At 41.8% G+C, this 21,906-nt stretch overlaps 1 protein-coding gene across 1 annotated transcript in view; it reads right to left on the reverse strand.

The window, feature by feature from the left end:
- The window catches only part of Cv-c (RhoGTPase activating protein), a 339,069-nt gene that overhangs the window by 209,585 nt on the left and 107,578 nt on the right, over positions 1-21,906 (reverse strand). Inside the window, exons 3-8 of the mRNA XM_076423653.1 lie at positions 12,693-14,279; positions 12,207-12,381; positions 11,511-11,750; positions 10,636-10,875; positions 9,830-10,023; positions 3-45 (exon numbers count right to left, since the gene is read on the reverse strand). Of these exons, the coding sequence (XP_076279768.1) occupies positions 3-45; positions 9,830-10,023; positions 10,636-10,875; positions 11,511-11,750; positions 12,207-12,381; positions 12,693-14,279 (2,479 nt within the window). The remainder of the gene's footprint in view (positions 1-2; positions 46-9,829; positions 10,024-10,635; positions 10,876-11,510; positions 11,751-12,206; positions 12,382-12,692; positions 14,280-21,906) is intronic.

A 21,906-nucleotide genomic window follows, 5' to 3' on the forward strand; every position in this document is an offset into this window, starting at 1 on the left:
ACCTGACAGTTGTCGTTCCGATTGCGAGCGCGGCTGCTGCAAACTCTGAAACCAGAAAGAGGAATATGATTAATTTCCATTTCAAATGGATGCATTAATTAGTGTCTAACATAACTATAGGACGATTGTATCGTCTTCGTTTTCTATTAAAAATTGTTGTTCATATCCTTTGTGTTTATTTTACGAACATCTGTCACAAATAACGTAAAAGCTATTTTTCCTCACATGACGTCGTGGCTTTCTTCCTCGCAGTCTGCGCTCTGGCAACAACTATAAATTTATCAAAGTTTACCATTATTCTGTCCCGTTATCAACGATTCGAATACGATAGTTGTGACGTGCGCTGTGGCACTGATGCTTTTATCTAAACATAAACTGCAACCGAAGATTTACGGATTCGTTCGCATGCTCGATGGCGTTCCGAAGATTTCAACATCTGCCGCACAAGACATATACTACTAACGCGTGCAGAAAATATGCATACACGTACGAACATTCTCATATTTATATATTTTTAATGATTTCACAAATAAAGTATCCGTTCAAAGTCCAAATACCAAACAGACATTATGTATTAATGAAATTATTTTACATTAAAAATTCTGATAAACTGGAAACGCTTAAAAGAACCTTCCACGGATTTCCACTTTGGTTTAATGTATAATACAAACATGATTAACGATCGTCGAATGAATTCGACGGTATATTGAATTTGTTTAATGCGATATTTTCTAACATCAAATCATATTTACAACATCAAAGTGATCGTGCCATGGTAAGGGGTAAATTTGCCGACGAATCTCATTAATCCGTTTTTGTGGAATAAACTTGGTGACCGTCCCGATGGGTTTCAATACTTCTAGTCACGATAAAACAGCGGTTGGTAGCGATAGTTGCTAATCGAATTAGACTGGGCGACCAATACCGAACAGATTTTCAGTATAAAGTTACCGGAGGCTGATGGGTAACGATTGCGCGGCTGAAATTGCATTTTGTATCGTTTTGCCTCGTTAATTGACCGATGCACGAGCGACGTCCGAATCGTCGTGGGCGGACGTTATTATCATATTTAACGGCGATGTATTGGGTTGAAGTGTGCGGGGTTTTCGCAGAGGCGTGATTTAGAAAAACCACGGGGTTATCCTTCGCCGATGGGAAAACGCGTGGAGAGGGCAAACCATGACCCACATGCGATATCGAGCCAGGCCAGCGTCGAAACAAACGAACGACCGTGACCTTATCTGCGCCATACTGCTGCACAAAACGTTCATCGATTAATGTTAGCACAAATAATTTTATAAAAAGAGCGGCGCGTGGGCTTCCTACGCCTCCCTGAAAGGTAAACAGCAACATGGCTGCGTTTCCATTAGTGTGCTCCAGGCGCGGCCATTATCCGAACAAATTACTTGAAAAATATTGGCTGACCCTCTGTCTTATTTTTTCATTACAACTTAACTTTGTCCTTAATCATTTCCGGAAAGGAAAAGTTGTATTTCATAAGGATATAATTAAAAAACTAGAATAACAAGATAGAAAGAAATGTGCTCAGAAGATTTTGTATAAATATAATATATAAATATAAATATAAGTTTGTAAATTTTTCACTCTAGAGAATTAATAAACGTATGAAATAACAACCGACTGATTCCTGTTTCGTTGCTGCGTGAATATTGATCTGCGATATTTAGTTAATCGGTTTATACAAGCTGTGTTTACTCATTCAAATCGTTATAGCAAGGTAATTTAGCCTGCATTCATATGCTTCAGTAAACATTAGCGAGTTACGTGATTTCGTATCGATATGCTCGCTTCATAATGCAATATAAATATCTGAAAGGGTATTAACGAGAAATGATAATGCAGTTGATATGACCAACCAATTTCCCTGCTGCATCGAAACAAAAGTTGAAAAAGGCATTTATATTTATACATTCCACTTCTTAATTTTACTTGTAGGATATTTGACAAGGAAAATCTATCTTCAAAGAATTTAGCCAGGAAATAGCCAATAAATTTAGTGAATTTTTATTGTCATCGACGCGTTACGCGTAGTTTTTAAATAACTGGACTAGACTGCGGATCTTTATGCATTTATAGCAAAATTGAGTATGCGAAATTCAAAATTGTTGAAGAATTTTAAAATTGAAGATGTCCATATATAATTTCTTCTCTATTAAAATATCCTCCTCTATTACTTGCAATCGATGCAGGCAATCTTTATTTTACATAGAGATCCGCAGTCTAAACCGGACAAAACGACGAAAACAACTGCAGAACATAAAAATGCAGTTAAGTTGCTCCGTGCTCATTAAAATTGTTAAGAAAAGAAATAAATGTCCACGTGGCTCCTGTACCTTGCAATTAACACGGCCAATTTTTATTTTCGGTTCTCGGCGACGAATAAAAAACCCGCGCCAACGAGTCGACAGCGTAACAGAAAAAAACTGATGAGACTAATTGTCCTTCAGCGTGAAATACAGAATGATAAAATGGACGGTTAATCGCCTGCAGGCAGTAAACGTCGGGATGCTGCCGTTCGAATTGGCAGTCTATTTACAAAAAATCGCCGGCCCGCGTTGCAAATGTTTTCTTGAACAATGCCCGGGAGACTGAGCCTTGTCTTTTACGAGGTGCATAACTTCAAAAGAAGACTCCACCGAACGAAAGTACCCCGACGAAAAAAAAAATATATCTCGTTCGTACAAAGATTCCGTTCACTCAGGCTTTCCTCATATGAAATGAATTCCACGCGATCTTTGATCCGAACGTATCTTCTGGCTACGTTAAAACCTTTGTTATCCGATTCCACCTCCGAAACTGATCGTAAATCGTTCATCGGTTCCTTTCGACAAATATTTTTCTCTGTTTATCTGGCAGCTGGCCGCCGGATCGTGCAAAAGCAAATTAAAACCGCAGAAAGAACGCATCCTTGGTCTAATTGCGTGCACTTGGAAACATGCAAACGCCTGCACGCATTTGGATGCACAAGGAATCGGACAGAGTTGCAGCGAGGCAATTAGAAGGATGATTTTCTTTTTCCATTGGCGAGCACTATTCATTAAACGTGATGGGTATCTCCAGTTTCTTAATTTTCCTTCGTAGCATCTCCGTTTCTATGTTCTACTTTCTAAGAATTTGTTTTGCCTTTTTCTGCCTATTATTTCCGAAGATATTAACGAGTTTAATAAGTTTCTTAATGAGGTGCATGTATTTATAAAGTTCCTCCTGGAACTACTTACGTTCTTTATGCGAAATAAAAGTTATATGCATTAATAGCAAAATGGTATGTAAAATTCATATCAATACATCAGCATTTCTAACTTCTCCAAATGATTTTAAGCTGTGTCAGACTCGCAAGACCGAAATCGCAAAACGTGTTTAGGAGTTAAAACAGAGTTTTATGCAAAATAAAAATTGTATGCATTAATACCAACATGGTAAGTAAAATTCTTAGCAATTCCAATGAGACGACAGCAATACATCAACATTTCTAAATTCTCCAAATGTTTCGACTGCTTTACATTTAATTTGACCATGTCTCTGTCATAAATGCATAAAATTCACAGCAACAAAATATTGTTGGGATCATCAGCACCAATTAAAAATAAGTCATGTCAGACTCTGCAGGGCCGCAAAGGGCTAATAAATAGGGGGAAATGTGTTCATCAACGACGAAGATTGTAGTCACCGATGATCCTCGAAGCTACATCGGGGTGCGATGATTTTTTCGCTCCTCGTCGGAAACTCTCCTCCACCTAAGGCCCTTTGGAAACACACAACCCACACACGATGGCTATTAGAGGTATGAGGGATACCAACCGATTAATACGCCGACATGGCTCGCTGCCCCATTAGCTTTGATCACTCCCAAACACCAACCCCGATCTCCTGTACATGTGTATCGCGAAAACATATGTTCGCCGAAGCAGCGACGAACCTCTCTCGTGCACGAACTGCCATCTCGTGTATCGACGTTTCATTGATAATAATCCGTGCACACCGATTTTAACTTTAATTAACTGTTACACAAATGATCTATTTACTACGTCGTCGTCTTCAAAATATGATGTGAAATGTACTTTGAAAGACCGGTGATCTCGTCTCGTTTTCAAACATAAATAAAAGTAAATTCTTTCATGAACTGGTTACATCTTGTTCGACGAAAGTTAATTATTAGTAATCATAAACCATTGATTTTTAATTAAATGTTTGGTCGCGCACTCGAACTTTGCGTCTTAAAGCACGAAGTACGCTTATCAATACCGGGACTATTTTCTATAAATCATGATACACAATATTTATGTTGGTAACTCTTGGTTCGCGAAAGCCTTGTTATAAAGTTGACCCATAAATATGGAAATAAGTGAAGCCCCGATTAAATTACCGTTGAAGTACGTGGTGTTAACAATTAATAACACTTCTATGGTATAACTGTTCAAGGTGCTCGTGATTTATGCGCTCGGGGTTGTAACTAAGCAACGAGTAGATCGATAAATTTGTCGATCTTTTCGTCCATGTGCATAACATTGCCTGTGTGTATTGAAAAGTTTATATACTATTCAACGCCTGGGGATAATAAAAATATTCGAAGGCAACAGAGTGCAACACCTGTAGAGCCCATGTTGTTGTAATTTATATTCTTAGCTGCATAAACATTCGCTTTACAGCGTGCGCGAGCGCGGATAGTTTGCGCAATTCAATATTTGGTGAAATTGCAACATTTACTTTAATGTGAAAAATAAGGAAAACCGAAATTTACTCGTATTTGCTATGTTATCAAGAAATGGGTTTATTTCGGTTCCAAAGCGTCTCTCTCTGCGCCATTTTTTCATTAGATGCATCCTGGCACAGACTAAAAACACGAAAATATTTAGCAGCACGTCTGACGTAACGGAGGAGCTCATAGAAAATTAATTGTGAACGGAGAGCTAAAAGCTTCGCATCTGTTTTTTCAAGTGCACCGGGAGAAATTAATTTTAGCCTCCAGTGGAAATAATTATTCAGCGAACGGAGAATACCCGTTAATATTTCGTAAAGTTGTAATTGAATATTCTCTTTTTCAATGTAATTTTTAATTCGTCGTGAAACAGAGCTTTCCTATCGAATTAAACAAATCCACTCAAGCACCTCGAACAGTTTCCTTTTTCTGGAGAACGAAATGTTTCAATACTGTAGTTGCTGAATAAAAGCATAAGAAATCAAATATCATAATTTGGATTATGGCGTTGGTCCAAAGGTCGAAATTACTTCAGCGAATATACATATACGCGATGATAAGTTTCATATTTCGCTCTGAAAGTTCAGCCGGTATTTTATTCAGTGCTAGGAGCAGCAAAAAATTCTCGAGGTAAATAGAGTATTGGATGTGCGGTTGTGCATCGACGCGAAGAGTCGTTTTTAGCATCAAAGCGTCCACGGTGGCCTTGAACAATTTACGTAGACCGGTTGTCCACCATGGTTTGTGCCAGAGTATGAGTTACAATATCTGGCTGGACTAAAATTCTCACAGAAATCCTGTATATTATTTGATCTATTAGGCAGCCGCAGAATTCGATGCTTTTTATCATGAAACAATTTATTCCATCCCCACGGCTTCGTATTAAAATAGAGGGAGGGTTTAATTAAAACGTTCATTCAACTTAAACTGTCATTAAAAAACCTTTGAACATTCCCTTGCAATCAAATCTTCATTTATGATAAAATTCATAAAAATACTTCACATTAAAATAGAGGGAGGCTTTAACTAGAGCATTGATTCTCAAATTAAACTGTCATTAAAAATCCTTTGAAAATTTATATGCAATCGAATCTTCATTTATGTGATAAAATCCATAAAAATTTCATAAAAATGTTTGGATCTTAAATATTTTGCATCTACAAGAAAAAAGTCAACTGCCATTTATTTCCGGTTTTTAACAAATTACTCTAGGTTGTAGAAACACAATTTAAGTACACGGGTAAGTACTTAAATACCGGTTTCTAGACGAAATTTATGCAGGATCGTACTTCGATAGTTTTTAATACATTTTCCGATTTTGCAGCCGTCTTATTAAACAACATACACGCTAAATCGAAGTGGGCAATCACGACGAAATGAGAATGATAAACCTGTGGAGTAAACTGGGATTGGGTAAACTGGTAGCAGCCTATTAACTGTGCAAATTGTTGATCAAGGCTTTAAAAATAACGAGCGCACAGTTTAACCGATTATCGAGACTCCATTACAGTATCGATTTTCCTCGTTCCCAAATAGGAACTAAATTTATTACTTTCTATATCAGTGGTTCCGTGATTAAATCACCGCACCGGTACATAGAAAAAATCTATTAACCCTTAGCACTTGAGTGGTGATTCCGAGGCGCCACTAAAAATTGCCATTATTTAAAATATTGTTTATATTAGTAGACATGTTGGTATCTAATCAACTACTGAACGTTTAAGTATTGTATGAGGTATATCAATTTTATATTCACCAAATTTAAAAAATTATAGAGAATGAAAATATTCTGGGTCGAAAGAAATGCTTAATTTTCGAGTTAAACATTGAATTTGAGATCGTAAAATTTACAAGTTCCACAATGTCGATAAAACGTAAGCGATTAAGTTCATTAAAGCTATTTTATATTGTTCAGTAATTATTTCGTTCGGTCCGAACTCCATTTAGTCGTTCTACAACAAAGTAGAATTTCAGTGTCGCTCGGCGCTGCGACGTCACGTCGCGGGTCAATTTGAATAAAAATTGATAAGAAGAAATATTCGAGGCACGTCCGCGTCCGATGTTATCGGTACTGGTGCGATTCATTCGGAAGATACATACATCGATGATCTCGAGAGTAGGTGGAGATACCCGTCGTGAGGAGAATTAAGCTCATCAAGTTCACGAAATATCAATTGTACAATCATTGTCCGACGATACGTGTACGTTACATCGAAGAAAATCAGATCGAGCTGGGAGATATCGAGTACACGCGGTGAACCCTGCCGTGAGGGGAGAATTTAAGATCTCCATCCGGCTAACAAACTTTCAATTTTATGACAAGCATCGGTATCATCGATAAGCGGCCCTTCAATCACTCTAGCTTAATACCCTCTTGCTTCCACCTCAACGACAAGCTTCGTCCCATCACCAGAAATTAAAAACCTGCGAGTAACGCGTTCTTTCAGAAAGTCTCGAACATGTAAAATCCGGCAATTAACAACGTGATCCGCTTTTACAGTCAGCGCCGGCTCGGAATATCAGCGTATTGATCACAGTTGAAAAGCGCTGCTCCGAAAAAGGATATCTTTCGGCACCGATTCACAGGCTGGTACTTTTCATTTCGTAAACTGGTCGGCCGATATTTCCGCGGAAACTCTGAATAGCGTCGAGCGCGTTGAAACGATCGGGCCAGCGAGCGATAAACCGTTGCATGTGACGCGAAAAAAGACTAAAATTGTACATTACAGCTGTACAAAGCATGTCTCCACTAATACATGCTAGGATAAAAAGGAACATGCTATAAATAAATTCTTGGAGCAGAACGTAGCTGTGATAAAGAAAGACACAATGAACAATTTAATCCTTTGCACTCGAATGGGCTCCGATAAAAATTCCACTACCACGTTGGTCTGGATTTAATAAATTTCTAGTAAATAATCTTTTTTTATTTTTAATCACATATCAGTAACACCACATGCTTCACCATATTTAAAAGTTTGTATCTTATCGCAACGTTGACCTATTTTGATGAAATTTTCAGAATACGTATAATTGATACAGCTCTACAAATATATTTTCTAATAGGCCCCCATCAAAAAAGTTGTAAACAACATCTTCTGGTATATTCTCTGTAATACCGACCAGTTGCAATTTTAAAAAAAATTCTTTTCTCGTCTTGCAGTCAACTAATTGCTGTAACAAAAATATCAAAGTCGTTTGATCTGCTATTAAAAAAGTGATTGTCCTTTTAAAAGTGTCCGAACATTACTGTGGTTCGCTGTATGAAATGGTACCACTGGGGTTTTGCTCCCGAGTGTATCTGGTGGGATTTACCAGATCCCACCTGAGCAACGAATCGGTTAATTTGCAGGACATTCTACTCGGCGGCGTAGCAGGTGGAGATACCTGTCATGAAAGGGAAATTAAGGTTCATCGTGCCAACAAAGTGTCAATCTTACGATGGCCTCCGCTGCGGCCGGCCGCGGCCCACACGGGCTGTGTACGCCGAGCAACAGCCGAGTCAAATACAAATACCGTGTTCGCGATGGTCAATGCCACGCAACGTACACGCTTCACGTGGGCAGAGACTAATGGTGGCCCATAAGCGCGGATCACCGAACGGAGAGCAACAGTCCTGTGGAACGTATCTGCGCTCGGTTATCGCGATGCCAAATGCCATACACGCTTTACTGCTACGTGATTAATGCACCCTATTGAAGCTAGGACGATACTCTTCGCTAAACCTCCGAACTTCGTGCACTCCTCGAGCCCATGCGCAAGCTTGTTATCGATATTTAAAGAAACATTGCCGGGACACGGGGCTGCCTCGTAACCGGCTCGACAGTTGTCAGTCGATTATTTATCATACACTCCGCGACAAAAGGATCGCGCACCCCAAATATCTGCTGGTTCTAGCGGGTATCGTCATAATCAATTTTATTGGAAAGCCTATGGATCTTTCTTAAGGCGGTAGACTCGTTTCCAGGATTCTCATCTCTCGATAATGCAAAGTAAGGGCTTTTCAGTAGTCAAAATCGCTAGACAAAAGATCAATTTAGGCGACAGTCGTAATTTGCATTATTCGGCAGCTTATAGCAGTAAACTCGTTTTTCGAAGATTGCAAGGATCCGGAATGTGCCTTCTTATTTCCCGATAATGCAAACATGGGGTTTCTCAGTAGTCAAAGGCGCTAGATAAAAGGTCAATGTAGGCCGTACTCGCCCTCAAAAGTCTTTTTTTTCACGTTTACGAGCAGTGCATTAAAATCATTTGCATTATTCGGAAGCATAAAGTTGCGAATGCAGCTATTTTTATAGAGTTGTGACAGCTTTATGCTGCCGAATAATGCAAATTACGCCTCGTAAACGTAAAAATAAGACTTTTGAGACCGACTGAGGCTTAGATTGATCTTTTATCTAGCGCTTTTGACTACTGAGAAACCTTATCTTTGCATGGAAACGAGACTACCCTCTTAAAGGACGTCCTCGCATTATAATGTAGACTGCGGATCTTTGTGCAAAATAAAAAATGTTTGTATTGATTGCAAGCAGAGTTGGGCAAAAATTTTACTTAAATAAAAATTACGAATAAAGTGGATTTTTTCCAAGTGGGTTTTAAACCCACTTTATTTGAAATTTTTATTTAAATAAAATTTTTGCCGAACTCTGATTGCAAGACAGGAGAGAAATGAAAATTTCTTTCTTCTTTTAATTATCGGATTCAGCTGAAACCAATACATTGATGTCCGTAAATCTTTTTAATATGTCCACTGCTTTAAATTGTGCTTGCTCATTTTTATCATAAATGCATCCAATCCGCAGTCTAGTTATATGTTCTGATCAGAACGGATGACGAAATGTCATCGGAAGTGTTCGTTGAAGTATAACTTATACGAACATAGCCTATGGATCTTTTCTTAAAGGACGTCCTCGCGTTATAGGTTCTGATGAGAACGGATAAAGAAATGTCATTGAAGGTCTTCGTGGAAATAGAACTGATTCTGACAAAGTTTTCTATAACTGGGCCAGGTACTTCCGTCATCAATATGAAAAAGTTTTTACTTATTGCGATAAATACTCTATTTGTTAATAAAATAAAATAAAAAACAGCAAAACAGGGTTGAAAACTTACCGGCACCTTCCCGTTGGGCTTCTCTGGACCGTTGTTCTCCAACAATGGCGCACTACTACTTTTTCCACCCATTTCTACAGCCAGAGGTTCTGGTTTCAGCTGAAGACTCGCTGCCGAAGGGGATGATGGCGCACGCGGTGGTGTTTCTAACAATTCGCCAGAACTCAAAGAACTACTCGCAGTTGTGGACAGACCTGTACACGAAGAAAACGAGTCGTGGTAATTATCTATTGTACTTTAGAAAATGCTCGAAAACAAAAAAGTTTCAATCGAAAAGTAATCGCACAGCAAGGGACTAACCGAAATAATATTTGTACCGTGCGTTCGTTACTGTCGAGTCGCAATAAATTATTTGACTACAGGATACACAATCCGCGAACGTTATAAAATACAGTTAATTGCGGAATAAAACCGATATGCTCGGTTCGGGGCAGAAAAATAGCAGTCATCGCGCGGCCATTAAGGGACGTCGTATAAATTCACCGTCCATTTTATTCCGACTCGGTACTCTTCACGGGGTTATGAATATTTATACTCTTCATCTATTTCCGTAGCGACCGCGGCGGGCAGCATTAATTTTCACCGAAATTTTTCCGATTCGGTCATCGGACGCGCGGCGACGGTTAATTGCTTCGCAAACGGACAGGACAAAAGTGGTGTTTGACTTTGGAAAATATTGTCGTTCGAAACGGCGAGCTTTCATGCCGCGCGTAATTTTCATCTCCGTGGAACGGATATGCGTGCAACGTGTTTAGAGGCTCCATTAGCGGGCCGATAGATCGGCGCACACGTTAATGAACACTCACAGAGAGGCAGATTCGTTGGTCGAAGCGGCTTCAACCTGGGGAGGGTGTCGTCGAGACCGCTGCTGCTGTCCACCGCGTCCTGGGAATATTGGTCGTCGGTTTCTTTCGTTTGCGTGTGCACGCTTTCGCGTTTGATCCACACGTCTTGCGAATGCTTGTCGTTCCGCGAACTCAACTTCGATGGACGCCGCCGGATCCTCTCCCACGTCTCCTTGCGGTGACACTTGCTCGACGACGGGGCTGCAACAATCAAGCGAAACCCACTTTGCAAACAACTCGGATTTCGGCTGCAGCCTAGACATTTTTGCCTTTTTCTTATGTAATTCTGTAGATTTTGGAGAGCAACTGTCAAAAATCCAAGTTTCAATCCTAGGAGGTCAGTGGTTCAAAAGTTATGGCTATTGTAACTTGAGCGATTTTCAGCGTTCTTGACACGTAAGGGCGCCGCCATATTGGTACGTACACAGCGTTGCGCGGCGTCTAACGAGCGAAACCGCTAGATGGCAGCGTAGTGTCTCTCACCCAACATGGCGGCGCCCTTACGTGTCAAGAACGCTGAAAATCGCTCAAGTTACAACAGCCATAACTTTTGAACCACTGACCTCCTAGAATTGGAACTTGGATTTTTGGCAGTTGCTCTCCAAAATCTACAGGATTACATGAGAGAAAGGCAAACATTACTGGTTACCCAAGGTACAGTTCAACCCGAATATCGTTTATGTTTTCAGACGATTGTGGAAGCTCAAAAAAAAACAAAAGAGAAGTGTACACTTCATACGAAAAAGATTGAAATTCCAATGATGCTGTATTGAAAGGACAATTCGACAGAGATTTTCGAGTTTAAGACAGTTTGCAAGAAACGATAATTCACTTACACTTAACAATCCGTCGATCTGTACTCCTCGGTGGACTGGCAGTGCCAATGCCACTTTCAAGCGGAGACGCTCTGTCGGTCGTATCCGGCGACAGACTTCCGGAGGAAATCTCATCCATGCTCTGAAGTAGATCCTGCGACGAGGACGAGGATCTATTGTCGTCGTCGACGGTGTCTTGCGGGGAAGCTGGATCCAATGTGCTCTCATCTTGTAACGACTGAGAATCCATTTGCGATTCCGCTGAGAACATCAATTTAAAGATAAGAATGAGACAATTTGTATCCGTCAGGCTCTTTCGAGCTCAAACTTGTAGAAGGTGACGATTTGAATTTACGCGGACTACAAAGCGACATTAATTCACGTACTGCAGTCGACGGACAATAAAAATACGTTGATATTATTTCACTGCATATATAACTGACCAGTTATATCATCTTGACACTTGCGGACAATTAATCTTGACAATGTTGGTGAAAAATTGTTCAGTAACATTATGGACATTTGAATAAGGACAATTCTTCGCTGATAAAACGAATTTTTAAAAAATTAGGAAAAAAGGAGTTCTCATTAATATACTTTTTAACTGTACAAGATTTGTCGTCCGTAGAATGAAAAGACAAAATGGAACTGCGAATAATGATCGCCAACGGAAGATGATGGAAGTTTTAAGGACACACAAACAGGCAGGAAACTTACCCCGAGGTGACTCGCAATCGCTGACCCACGTGAAGCTTGAACTTCTTGAAATAGCTGGCGAAGTTTGCGTGGCCATGTCAGAACAAGTGAGCGAATCCAGAGGTGGACTGTTCGTGCAACACGAGCCAGAGCCATTTCGAATCTTCGATAATAGTGACTGAAGAGAAATTGGTAGCTGAAAGTATATTGACTCATTACTCGGAGGAGAGATTCGAACTGCAGAATGCGGTCATCGGATTTCTACGAAGAAGTCTCGTTTGTCAAATTTTTTTGGAAAACGTCCGGTTTGCAAGGTATTAACCTGTCCCAGGATAAATGAACCATCCTGCACACTTTCAGTGAATATATGTATGTTTTATTATCCGAACAATTGGATTGTTCAAAATGCTATTTTGACCGTCTAGTTCACTATTTAGAAAATTGTTTAAAACGACCGAACGCTTTTTCGCCGGACTGTATTCGTCAGACGAAAAGATCAGAACTTACCGAACCGGACCTGGAGTTCTGCTCGTCCATTATTTTGTTAGCGTCGGCGTTCGCCATCCGTTCGAACTTGGCGCTATCAGCGCTGTCAACCGACTCAACATTGTCATCTTCCGGCAGATCGCAGCTGACACCCACGTCGTTGCCCCTCGATCTCGAAAGCGAGAACTTCTTCAGATCGACCGGGCTGATTTGCCTGATATCCTTATCAGACTCGGACAACCGTTTCGCCGATACGTCAGAGCGTAAAGTCAACGGTGAGACGGCCCTCTTCTTGCCGTCCTTCGAATTAATCCGATCCCTGCCGGACGTCTCGTTCCCCGTCTCGTTCTCCAAATGAAGAAAGTCCTGATCCGGCAACGAGGACACTCGCACGAGAACGACGTCCTCTGCGTTCTCGTGGAACACGGGCGTGTGCTTCTTCCATAACAGTTTCGAGAAGGGGGACTTCTTCTCTTCGGTTGGCGTGACCGGCGCTGATCTCGCCCCGTTGCTCTCCAACGATCTCATCCCAACGGTTGGAATTTTATCCTGGTCGAAATCGTAGTCGGGATCCGTGTGATCCTCGTTGTTGCGTCGTATCCTGGCCAGCCTCGGTGTCCTCCTTCGTTTCTGGCTCATCAGATTCAACGGCAGACTGGTCTTCCTGTGGGCGTCCGCTCGTTGTCTCGGCGGTAATTTCGCGTTCGATTCGTCGATGCGAACCTTCTCCGCCAGGCAAAGATTGTAAGGCGTACTGGTGATGACCTTGACGTCGACTTCATTGGTCCTCGAGCTTATTTCTACGTGTTTCTTTGGTTGATCATAGCTGTTGTCCAGGTAGTTCACGCGCTGTCTTTCCCTCTCGTGGCCACGGTCCAGCTGGGAGGGTAGGCTGGCACTGTTCCGATCGATTTGGTTGCCCATCAAGCTGCTCATCGGAGATGAATCGTTTGGCTCGTCGTAGTCCGAATTCAGGACATCTCCGGACCCGTATCTTTCCTCTCGCCTATCTATCAGGCCCTGCAAGTTCCCCGGCAAACTGCCGCTCTTTCTACGACCAGCTTCCGTCGATACGACCCGATCTTGCGGCTCGTCGTAGTCGGAGTTCAACAGGAAGCGATACTCTGTCTCGTCGGCGAACAACTTTCCATTTCGTCGATCACGGCTCTCCTTGTTTTGCCGGCCGGATGATCGATCGGTGCTCGTCTCGCACGAGCTTCCCGCGGAACTCTCGCTGTCCGATATGCCGAACTCGTTCAACAGCTCCTTGTACTGCACGATCCTGGAGTCTTCCTTGTTTCGACGACGCCGGTCCGACTCCTGTCGCGATTTCTCTTTGCTCAGCTCGTTGATTTCGTTCGCGATGATTGTGTTCAACTCCGCGAGGATATTGTTCGACCAATCGCCTATATCGTCCGTGAAGGTGCAGCATCTGCCTACGGAGTTCTGTCTTCGGAACACACAGGCCTTTGACGGACGCGGCTCCGTCCCGTACCGTTCGTCCGTGAACCTCAACGGCTGGACCGTGGCCTGCGTAGGATACCTAGGCTCGTTCGGGACGGTCAACGGCGTCGTCGGCGCTGATTCTATGATCTCACCGATCTCCTCCTGCCCAAAAGAAACGACACAGTTAAGAGAAGTTGACGAAAACAACGTGGTTGTGTATACGTATTAACCCCTTGCCGTACTTTAGAGTCAGACTCGTGGTGACGATTTTAACGAAGCCTAACAAATATGAATGTTACGCGTTTCTTTTTAGATGAAACAAAATTTGATTCCATTGTAATCAATAGACCGTGGATCGTGATGCATTTATAAAGAAATTGGTTCAGTGAAATATAAAACAAAGATTAAAAAAGTTCCAGAATGTTGATTTTAATGTAACAAAGTCGTTAAGGGATGAAATCAATTTTTATGCTACGCCTGCTTCCCACAATAAATGCAAAACATTTCTATTTTGCATAAAGATCCACGATCTAGTAATCAATATTAAATTTCCCTTCCTTCTTCGACATTTTTGGGGTTAAAGACGTTTTAATCGCTGTAACTGTAAAGAAAATGTTACGGCAAGGGGTTAAGAAACCAATAGAATTATCATTTCGATGTTTGCGAAAGAAACGCGCACGATATTTGCACAGAAATCGATTCCCGTAAAAGTTGCAACATAGCTGACGCCAATCTAAATCGAGTTAAGCTTTTCAATTGCAATAAGGATTTTGAAATATCTTGATAAATGCGCCATGACAAATGTGTGCAAGAAATTTTGCCGAAGATATGTTGCATGTTCTGCGCGATGAATTGCACGTTCGAAGCGTTCAAACTCTTTCGACTCGGATCGATAAAAACATACTAGATTTTGCACACTTATAGCACCTCTTAATAAACACTTTTATTTCTCGCGAAATTCCGTAAAAACCAGTCGGGGAGGAAATAGGTTTCAGATCACTTCCCGCATTCGCGAAACCAGTACAGAGAAATGCGAACTGCCATAAACTTCCGCAGTTTAACGATCGCTTGCGTAACCGCCTCGAACAATTAAGTCCGTTGGAACCGAATCACTCTGCAGTTAACGCGTCCATCGGATTAGTGTAAACGTGCCAAGAAAACTCGAACAAGTGTCGTACAAACTGAACAGGTTTCTGAACCGGCGATCGAGGTTAATTGATCGTTGCCCAGGCCGCGATAACTCCATAAATTAGAAACATCACTTTCTACAGCCGTGGTGCGGTCGGCACCCGGCGAAATCATTAGAAAAGAAAAGTGTCCGGGTACCACCGATTTTTCATTTTCTATGAACGCCGGGCAGCGTTCGCGAACAGCAGGTTCACGTCGGTGCTGTCAGCATCATAACTGCTTCATTATGGACCGCTTTATAAATACGCTCCACCGATTTAAACCGCGCGTGCACATACCGCTCGGTTTCATTTCTCGCGCGCGACCGTTCGTACAGCCATAACCGTCTAACGGTCCTATTGCCCGCATAGACGATAGCGTTCATTCTCCACGATGAATAATCGATCGCAAAACCTGCGCTTTTCCATAGCGGCCAATTTGTTCAAAGATGTGGGTAAATTCGAATTAGAATAACAAAATTACAAATGTAATCACGAAGCTTCATTATTTTTTATGCGCCTTTCACCAACTTAATTGTGGCATTTTTTAATTGAATAACACTGCGGCCAGAGCAGGTCCGGATAGGCCCTAGCGCTGCCCTCCGAGAGTCTGTGACGTAGTAGAATCGGCTACCCCCACCCGGCCGGCCAGCGCGAGACAGGTCCGGACAGGCTCCGGGACCGATCTACGTCATCGACTCCCGTGGTATGCAGTAAGTTCTCGGTCGCGCGATCCGTGTTTACACGCGCTGTCCTTTTCTACGTTCGGCGTGATCTGCGAGATCGCAAAGAAATACTAGAACCACACGATCTAAGAAACAGCAAGCACCCGAAGATTTTTCTTAGGTCACGGCTTTACTGTACATATATATTTAGTATTTCCCAGACACCAAAAACGCGCGTGTCCTCAGTGTTTCACTGGCTATATCGTGCACAAATAGCTTAGAAAGAAATTGAACATGGGAAAAGTGTTGAAATTCTTTTTGGCTACACTGTATATCCTGTTGATCGTCCTCTCGAAGTAACATTTTTATTTGCATCGAACTCGCGTCTCGTCAATCCACCTGGAAACCATGACGACGGTCTCTGTCTGTTGAATGGCGGATTTACATAAACCGAGGCCGCTCCGACTCGCGTTTCATAGTTGCGGGCGACGACTAAAAGATTGTCGTCACCTTCGACGTGCAGACGATCTATCAAACACCGTGGCTGCACACACACACACACAGCACTATACCCACCGGTAATGAAAAGGTTGATTAAACCTATTCCGGCTAGGTCGAATTGTGATTCCATCTAGCGAGATACTACGACGCCGATACCGCGCGGTCCTGTCATTAATCAAACGGCGAACATTATTCGTGCACAAGTTCCTTCGAATGGGAAGCTTTACAGGCCAACAGGCAGCAATCAAAGTTACTATGAAACTGAAAAATTGTTCTCGCGGTGAATTTCAACATTTTTTACTTCGGCTTATAATACGATATTATTCATCGAGGACCCCCCTGTTCCTGTGTTGAAAGTTGTCTTTTATTCGCGTTGATCGTCGCCGTGACACGACACGACATTATAATCGAAGCTAGCAGAATAATTCATGCAATTTAGGTTCGACGCGGCACCATATGGCCGTACTACTTCTTCAAAATTGCATTCCGAGTCGCCTTTAAGTAACTGCAAATTCAATTTGCGCGAGTTAAGCGTAACGAACATTGATACAGTTTGCTCAGGCAGACTCGCGCGCATATCGATTGCAATTCCCGCTGCGAGGATTGATGGCCGCGCAGGGCTTTCAAACGCTGGATATCTCGAGGAAATGTTGGCTTGGGTTATGAGTATGTCAGGCGAGATCATTTCTATCGTACGTCATTTAGGCCCCGTGCCTAATGCGCTTTCGATTCACCGTTTAATCGGGAAAACAGGACTTCACCGTATTTTTATAACGTCAGAAATAAATTTGTCTTCTAAAGAAAACATTGTAACCAATAGATTCTGGATTTTATGAACTTCTGACAAAAATAAATAGCTGCAATTTTTGGAACAATAGAAAAATTCAATTAATTGTGATTAGTACATTATACTTCGATCTGCTAAAATGATAGAAGACAGAAAGTCATTTTTAAATGGCTCTTGTTATGGTGGATAAAGATCAGCAGAATAATAATCATCTCATGCTGTCGACGAGTTCCAAGATGTACTGTCATTAATTATAACAATCAATCAGAGTGGAACGACTCGAATTTCGTGATACCGAGGGACAATTCATTGTTACGGATTAGCACTCGAACAAGATTGTTTCAGCAGTTGAAAGATAAATAGGTGGGAGTGCAGATTAGTCACTGATAAGAATCTGATGGCCAACTCTTAGACAGTTATTATTCCCTTGTCTCACGTAAGTTGGTTGCCAGCTTCGGGCAACGCAATACCGGCGTGGAAACTATGGGAAGCTTGTGATCGATGATTAATCGTCGAGGTTGTTATTGCAACGCTGGTTGGCAACCACGTAAGAAGACTTTTATTTACGTCGAGGTTTTGAAATTTTATCGGGCGGATAAAGTTCGTAGAATTCTCCTTCTGTCGCGTGTAAATTATTCAAAACAATTTATTAGTTCTACTGTCAATGAAATATCAAAATAAATCGCTTGTTTAATGTATCTACCCAAAATATTACATACCAGTTAGAAACGTTATTCTGCTAGAACAATGTTCATGATGAGCATGAAATATCAAAGGGTACAACCCAGGAAAAATTGAATCCCTTAAAATTTTCATGATTAAAACAATGCAAATTAGGCGGGACACTTAGCGTAACAGAAACAGACCCATTAAAATTGGTTTAAAAATTGTGCAGCTCAGGAGAAGACGGATGTTACGTTCAGGTAAGAGTAATCGACACCTGCTCGGAACGTGTCAGCCGGTTTTCTTGCTATCATTACACGCTGTCTATCAGGGATCACATCATTGTGTCCGTTTCAAGAGCCATTCTATTCAATTGGCACACTCCTCGACGCACGAACCGTTCCCTCGGCTGATTACAGTTATCATAACTAGTCGACCCACGCGAGAAAATTCTGCGAGAGAGGTGCTCCTCTAATCACTTTGTTACCGGAGCTATCTCGAGCAGGAAGAAAGCGGTCGCTAAAAGCACGCGGGCCAAGCTTTCACATAAATATCCATTTGATAAATGTTCCGAGCACCGGCGCGGCGTTATGGATGGAGAATATTAGAATGGAACAGTGATGGCGATAGTAGGCGTGCATCTGGTGGAGATTAAATGCAATCCCAATCAAGACGATTCAAACCACTTCCGTGTCGCTCGACAGAAACACTGCACTCCCGATGCACCGACCGAGATTCTTTTAATCGTCCGCAGCAATCAAGCTCGAATTTAAGGTGAAGTCCGATGAAATTAGTCTCCCGATCACGCTGGAATATATACAGAGTGTCCTAGAAATGTTGTACCTCCTTCAAAGCGGTGATTCTTCCTTTGCGATAATGTTCTGCGAGGCTTCTTTAAGTAGTTATCAACGAAAATCACGGATTTTCAAGGAAGTAAAACAGTTTTGGGACGCCCTGTATAACACAACGAAGCTGAATTTTCAATCTTAGCCACTTGCCTCATGATTTATTGGTAATTATGTATTATATAGTCCAAGGAATAAATGTATTGAATAAATTTCCTAGAAATACATCATTACAACCTTAATAATCGTAAATTAATTTTAGAACCCGCAACTTTGACGTGTCCCGTAAATCTAGTGTTAAACCATCCATGAACAAGTGAATGAACAATAAATTTGCATAATGCTATTGAAGAATTTCACATTTGCCGCGTGTATGGACCGAAAAGAATCTTAGGACATGACGAAATAATATTGAGAAAAGTGCACAGGAGGAATTGGAAGGGAACCGTGGCCGAGTCGCGTTCAGTTATTAAATCACGATTACACGTGATTCATAACGGTTCTTGTTGAAGAAACGATAAAATTTTAAATATACCATTGTTCCGGCCGCTATTAGTAACCGCGGTCAGCTCGTTCATCGAGGCTCTATTGGCGTGCTCACGACTCTGCCGATTTTTCTTCCGAGTATATACGTTTCCGCCTTTGCCGGGGCACAAATAGAGATATCCAGGCATGGTGCGATTATAGGAAACGCCTACAAAGTCGACGTTGTTACGAAACGGCAATATCTTAACCTCTCTCGAAGGATATTGGCTCACCTATGCCCATTAACATAAATGTTATTTAACACGCTCGCTGTGTGAACGCGCCAGTCAGTGGTCGAACTTATACGAGGCCGTAAATAATCTCACGAAGAAAAAGTCACGTGTTTACGTGGCTTTGGTATTGCTTTCGGAGGGCCATTTCTGGAATTCTTCAAAACCAGAATCATCGGAACTCGGATCTCATGCAAAATGGAAAACATGAAAAGGTGAGTAAAACCTCCCTTAGAACTTTGCATTTCGCAAAAGATCTAGAAAACTTCTGATTTTTATTTTGCAAGACTTGTTCTCGCTAATATTAATTGAACTGAATTCTTCGGACCAGACGCGATCATCGGAACACGGAGTAAATCATGCACAATGGAAAACATTAAAACTTTTCGTTTTGCAATAGGTCCAGAAAGCTTCTGACTTTTATTTGGCAAGTGTAATCTTCGCTAAGCTTAATTGTACTGAATGTTGACGACGGAAATTAATTTTTAATTCAATCACGAAGCGTGACAAAGGCATCGCGGAGAAGAATTAGCGACACGGAATTCGACTTTTTCATTTCGAGCTGTATAATTTATTTGAACCGACAAGACGAGCCTTCTCTTTTCGTCGACGCATCGCGCGGCTTCTTCGATGACCGACTGTGCCGTGTAATCATTAGCGAATCGCCGACAGACGGTGAATGTTTCGTTTGGCCATTCATTTGCTCGGTTCGCCACCAGCGTATCCCCTTTTTTACTTTCACCGATCGAACAATCTCGCCAAATGCTTTGCACGCTTTTTCAATGTCGAATGTCACGTCGAAAACAAAAGTCGCAACTAGAACAAACATTCGAAGATGATTATTTCGTAGGTACCATTTTTCGAGGAATAAATTGCTTTTCTTCTTCAAGATTCATAGAATAAAATTCAAAGAAGTCCAGGACCACTACGTCTCGAGTCGTCCTGTTTACCAGCGGGCTTCGGCACGCGGTGAAGAAAAATTAATAAAGAAATATCGGAGACGGTGTCTCGACGACGAAGAAGGATAAGAAGAAGAAGAAGAATCCGGTCGTGAAGCGGTTCGCGCACGAGAGCCACATCAAAGTCACCAATATACAACGTCCACCGATCCATTACCGTTTTTATTAATGTTCCCGGTGGACGAACAGCGTGGCCGCTAATGACACAGATCGTTCCCGCATCATTAGTTTCCTGTACCGCGGGATTTTCCCAGAGGCCGTGTCATCGGCAACGAACCATTGGAAAAAATAAGAACGACCACCTCCGATTGGAGAAAATCGAAATTTTTCTACGGCGACACCTCCGAACGAACGTTTAGCACAATTTATTTACTTTCACGATGAAATTTAGCGCCTTCGTTAGCGTGTTTATCAAAGGCAACGAGACGTTTATATTGTCGTTAACTCGGCGATCGCTTGCGGTGCTTCACCGGCTCGGTACATCCACCATAATTCGAAAGAATCTTCGCATTACGGGGGATTTTCATGGAACCGATCTCTAGGACTCGCGCATAGTAAACGCGGAGGATTCGTTTATTTATTTTTGTAATGTCGCACTTTCACCGCGACTTCGATCGGTGACGTCGAAGACATAACCGAGGAAAATTCTCTCGCAGGATCATTAACCCTGAAGACGTTTAACCCCGCGGAAACGGAGGTCAGTGGAAAACGTACGAAAGTGTGACGGAATCGGATAATCTGCTTGATTTTTCTTCGTGGAAAAATGGCACTTTGAAGAAAGTTCCACTGACCATTCGCATACGTTTGAAAAATATGTTTATTTTAATTTGTCGAATAATTTCTCATGGATGCAAAAAAATCTATTAACACTAAATCTACCACCGCCCATCAAATGACCGGTTTCTGGTTGTTTATTTCACAATTATTGAAATTATTATTCTGTATAAATTCTATTGTTAGAGCTCGGTAGGTTTAGCGTTCAGAAAGAAAATAAATTTCTATTTCACTCAGGTTTGCAACACAGGTAGAAAGTTTTTCTTCTGCAGTCGCATTTGCATATGAAATCGGTACAGGGACTTTTGATAGAGTAACATGTCATACTAATATCATCATTAAGCTACTTATATCTACATTTACTAAACGACTCGCTTCGAGCACCTATCGAAGATTGATTACGCGCCGTACTGTTCTAATCAATCTCGAGATTTCGCGTCGGGAAACGATATCTTCACTCGTACTTTCAGCGAAATCGTGGATCCCATTCGCTCGTGCCGATAATGAGCCATACGATTCAATTAAGAAATCGTTTTCCCATTAGGGCCGCACGACCGACCGATCCAAGCAATCGTTTCTGGTAAATGGGACGTTATTCGGTCTCTAGGGACTAGAGTCGCCGGATTAAGACTTGTCCCCCACTCTGCCTTCCCCTTCTACAACGATGTCACGTG

Source organism: Lasioglossum baleicum, chromosome 5, assembly GCF_051020765.1.
Source record: "Lasioglossum baleicum chromosome 5, iyLasBale1, whole genome shotgun sequence".
Taxonomy (NCBI): Eukaryota; Metazoa; Arthropoda; class Insecta; order Hymenoptera; family Halictidae; genus Lasioglossum; species Lasioglossum baleicum.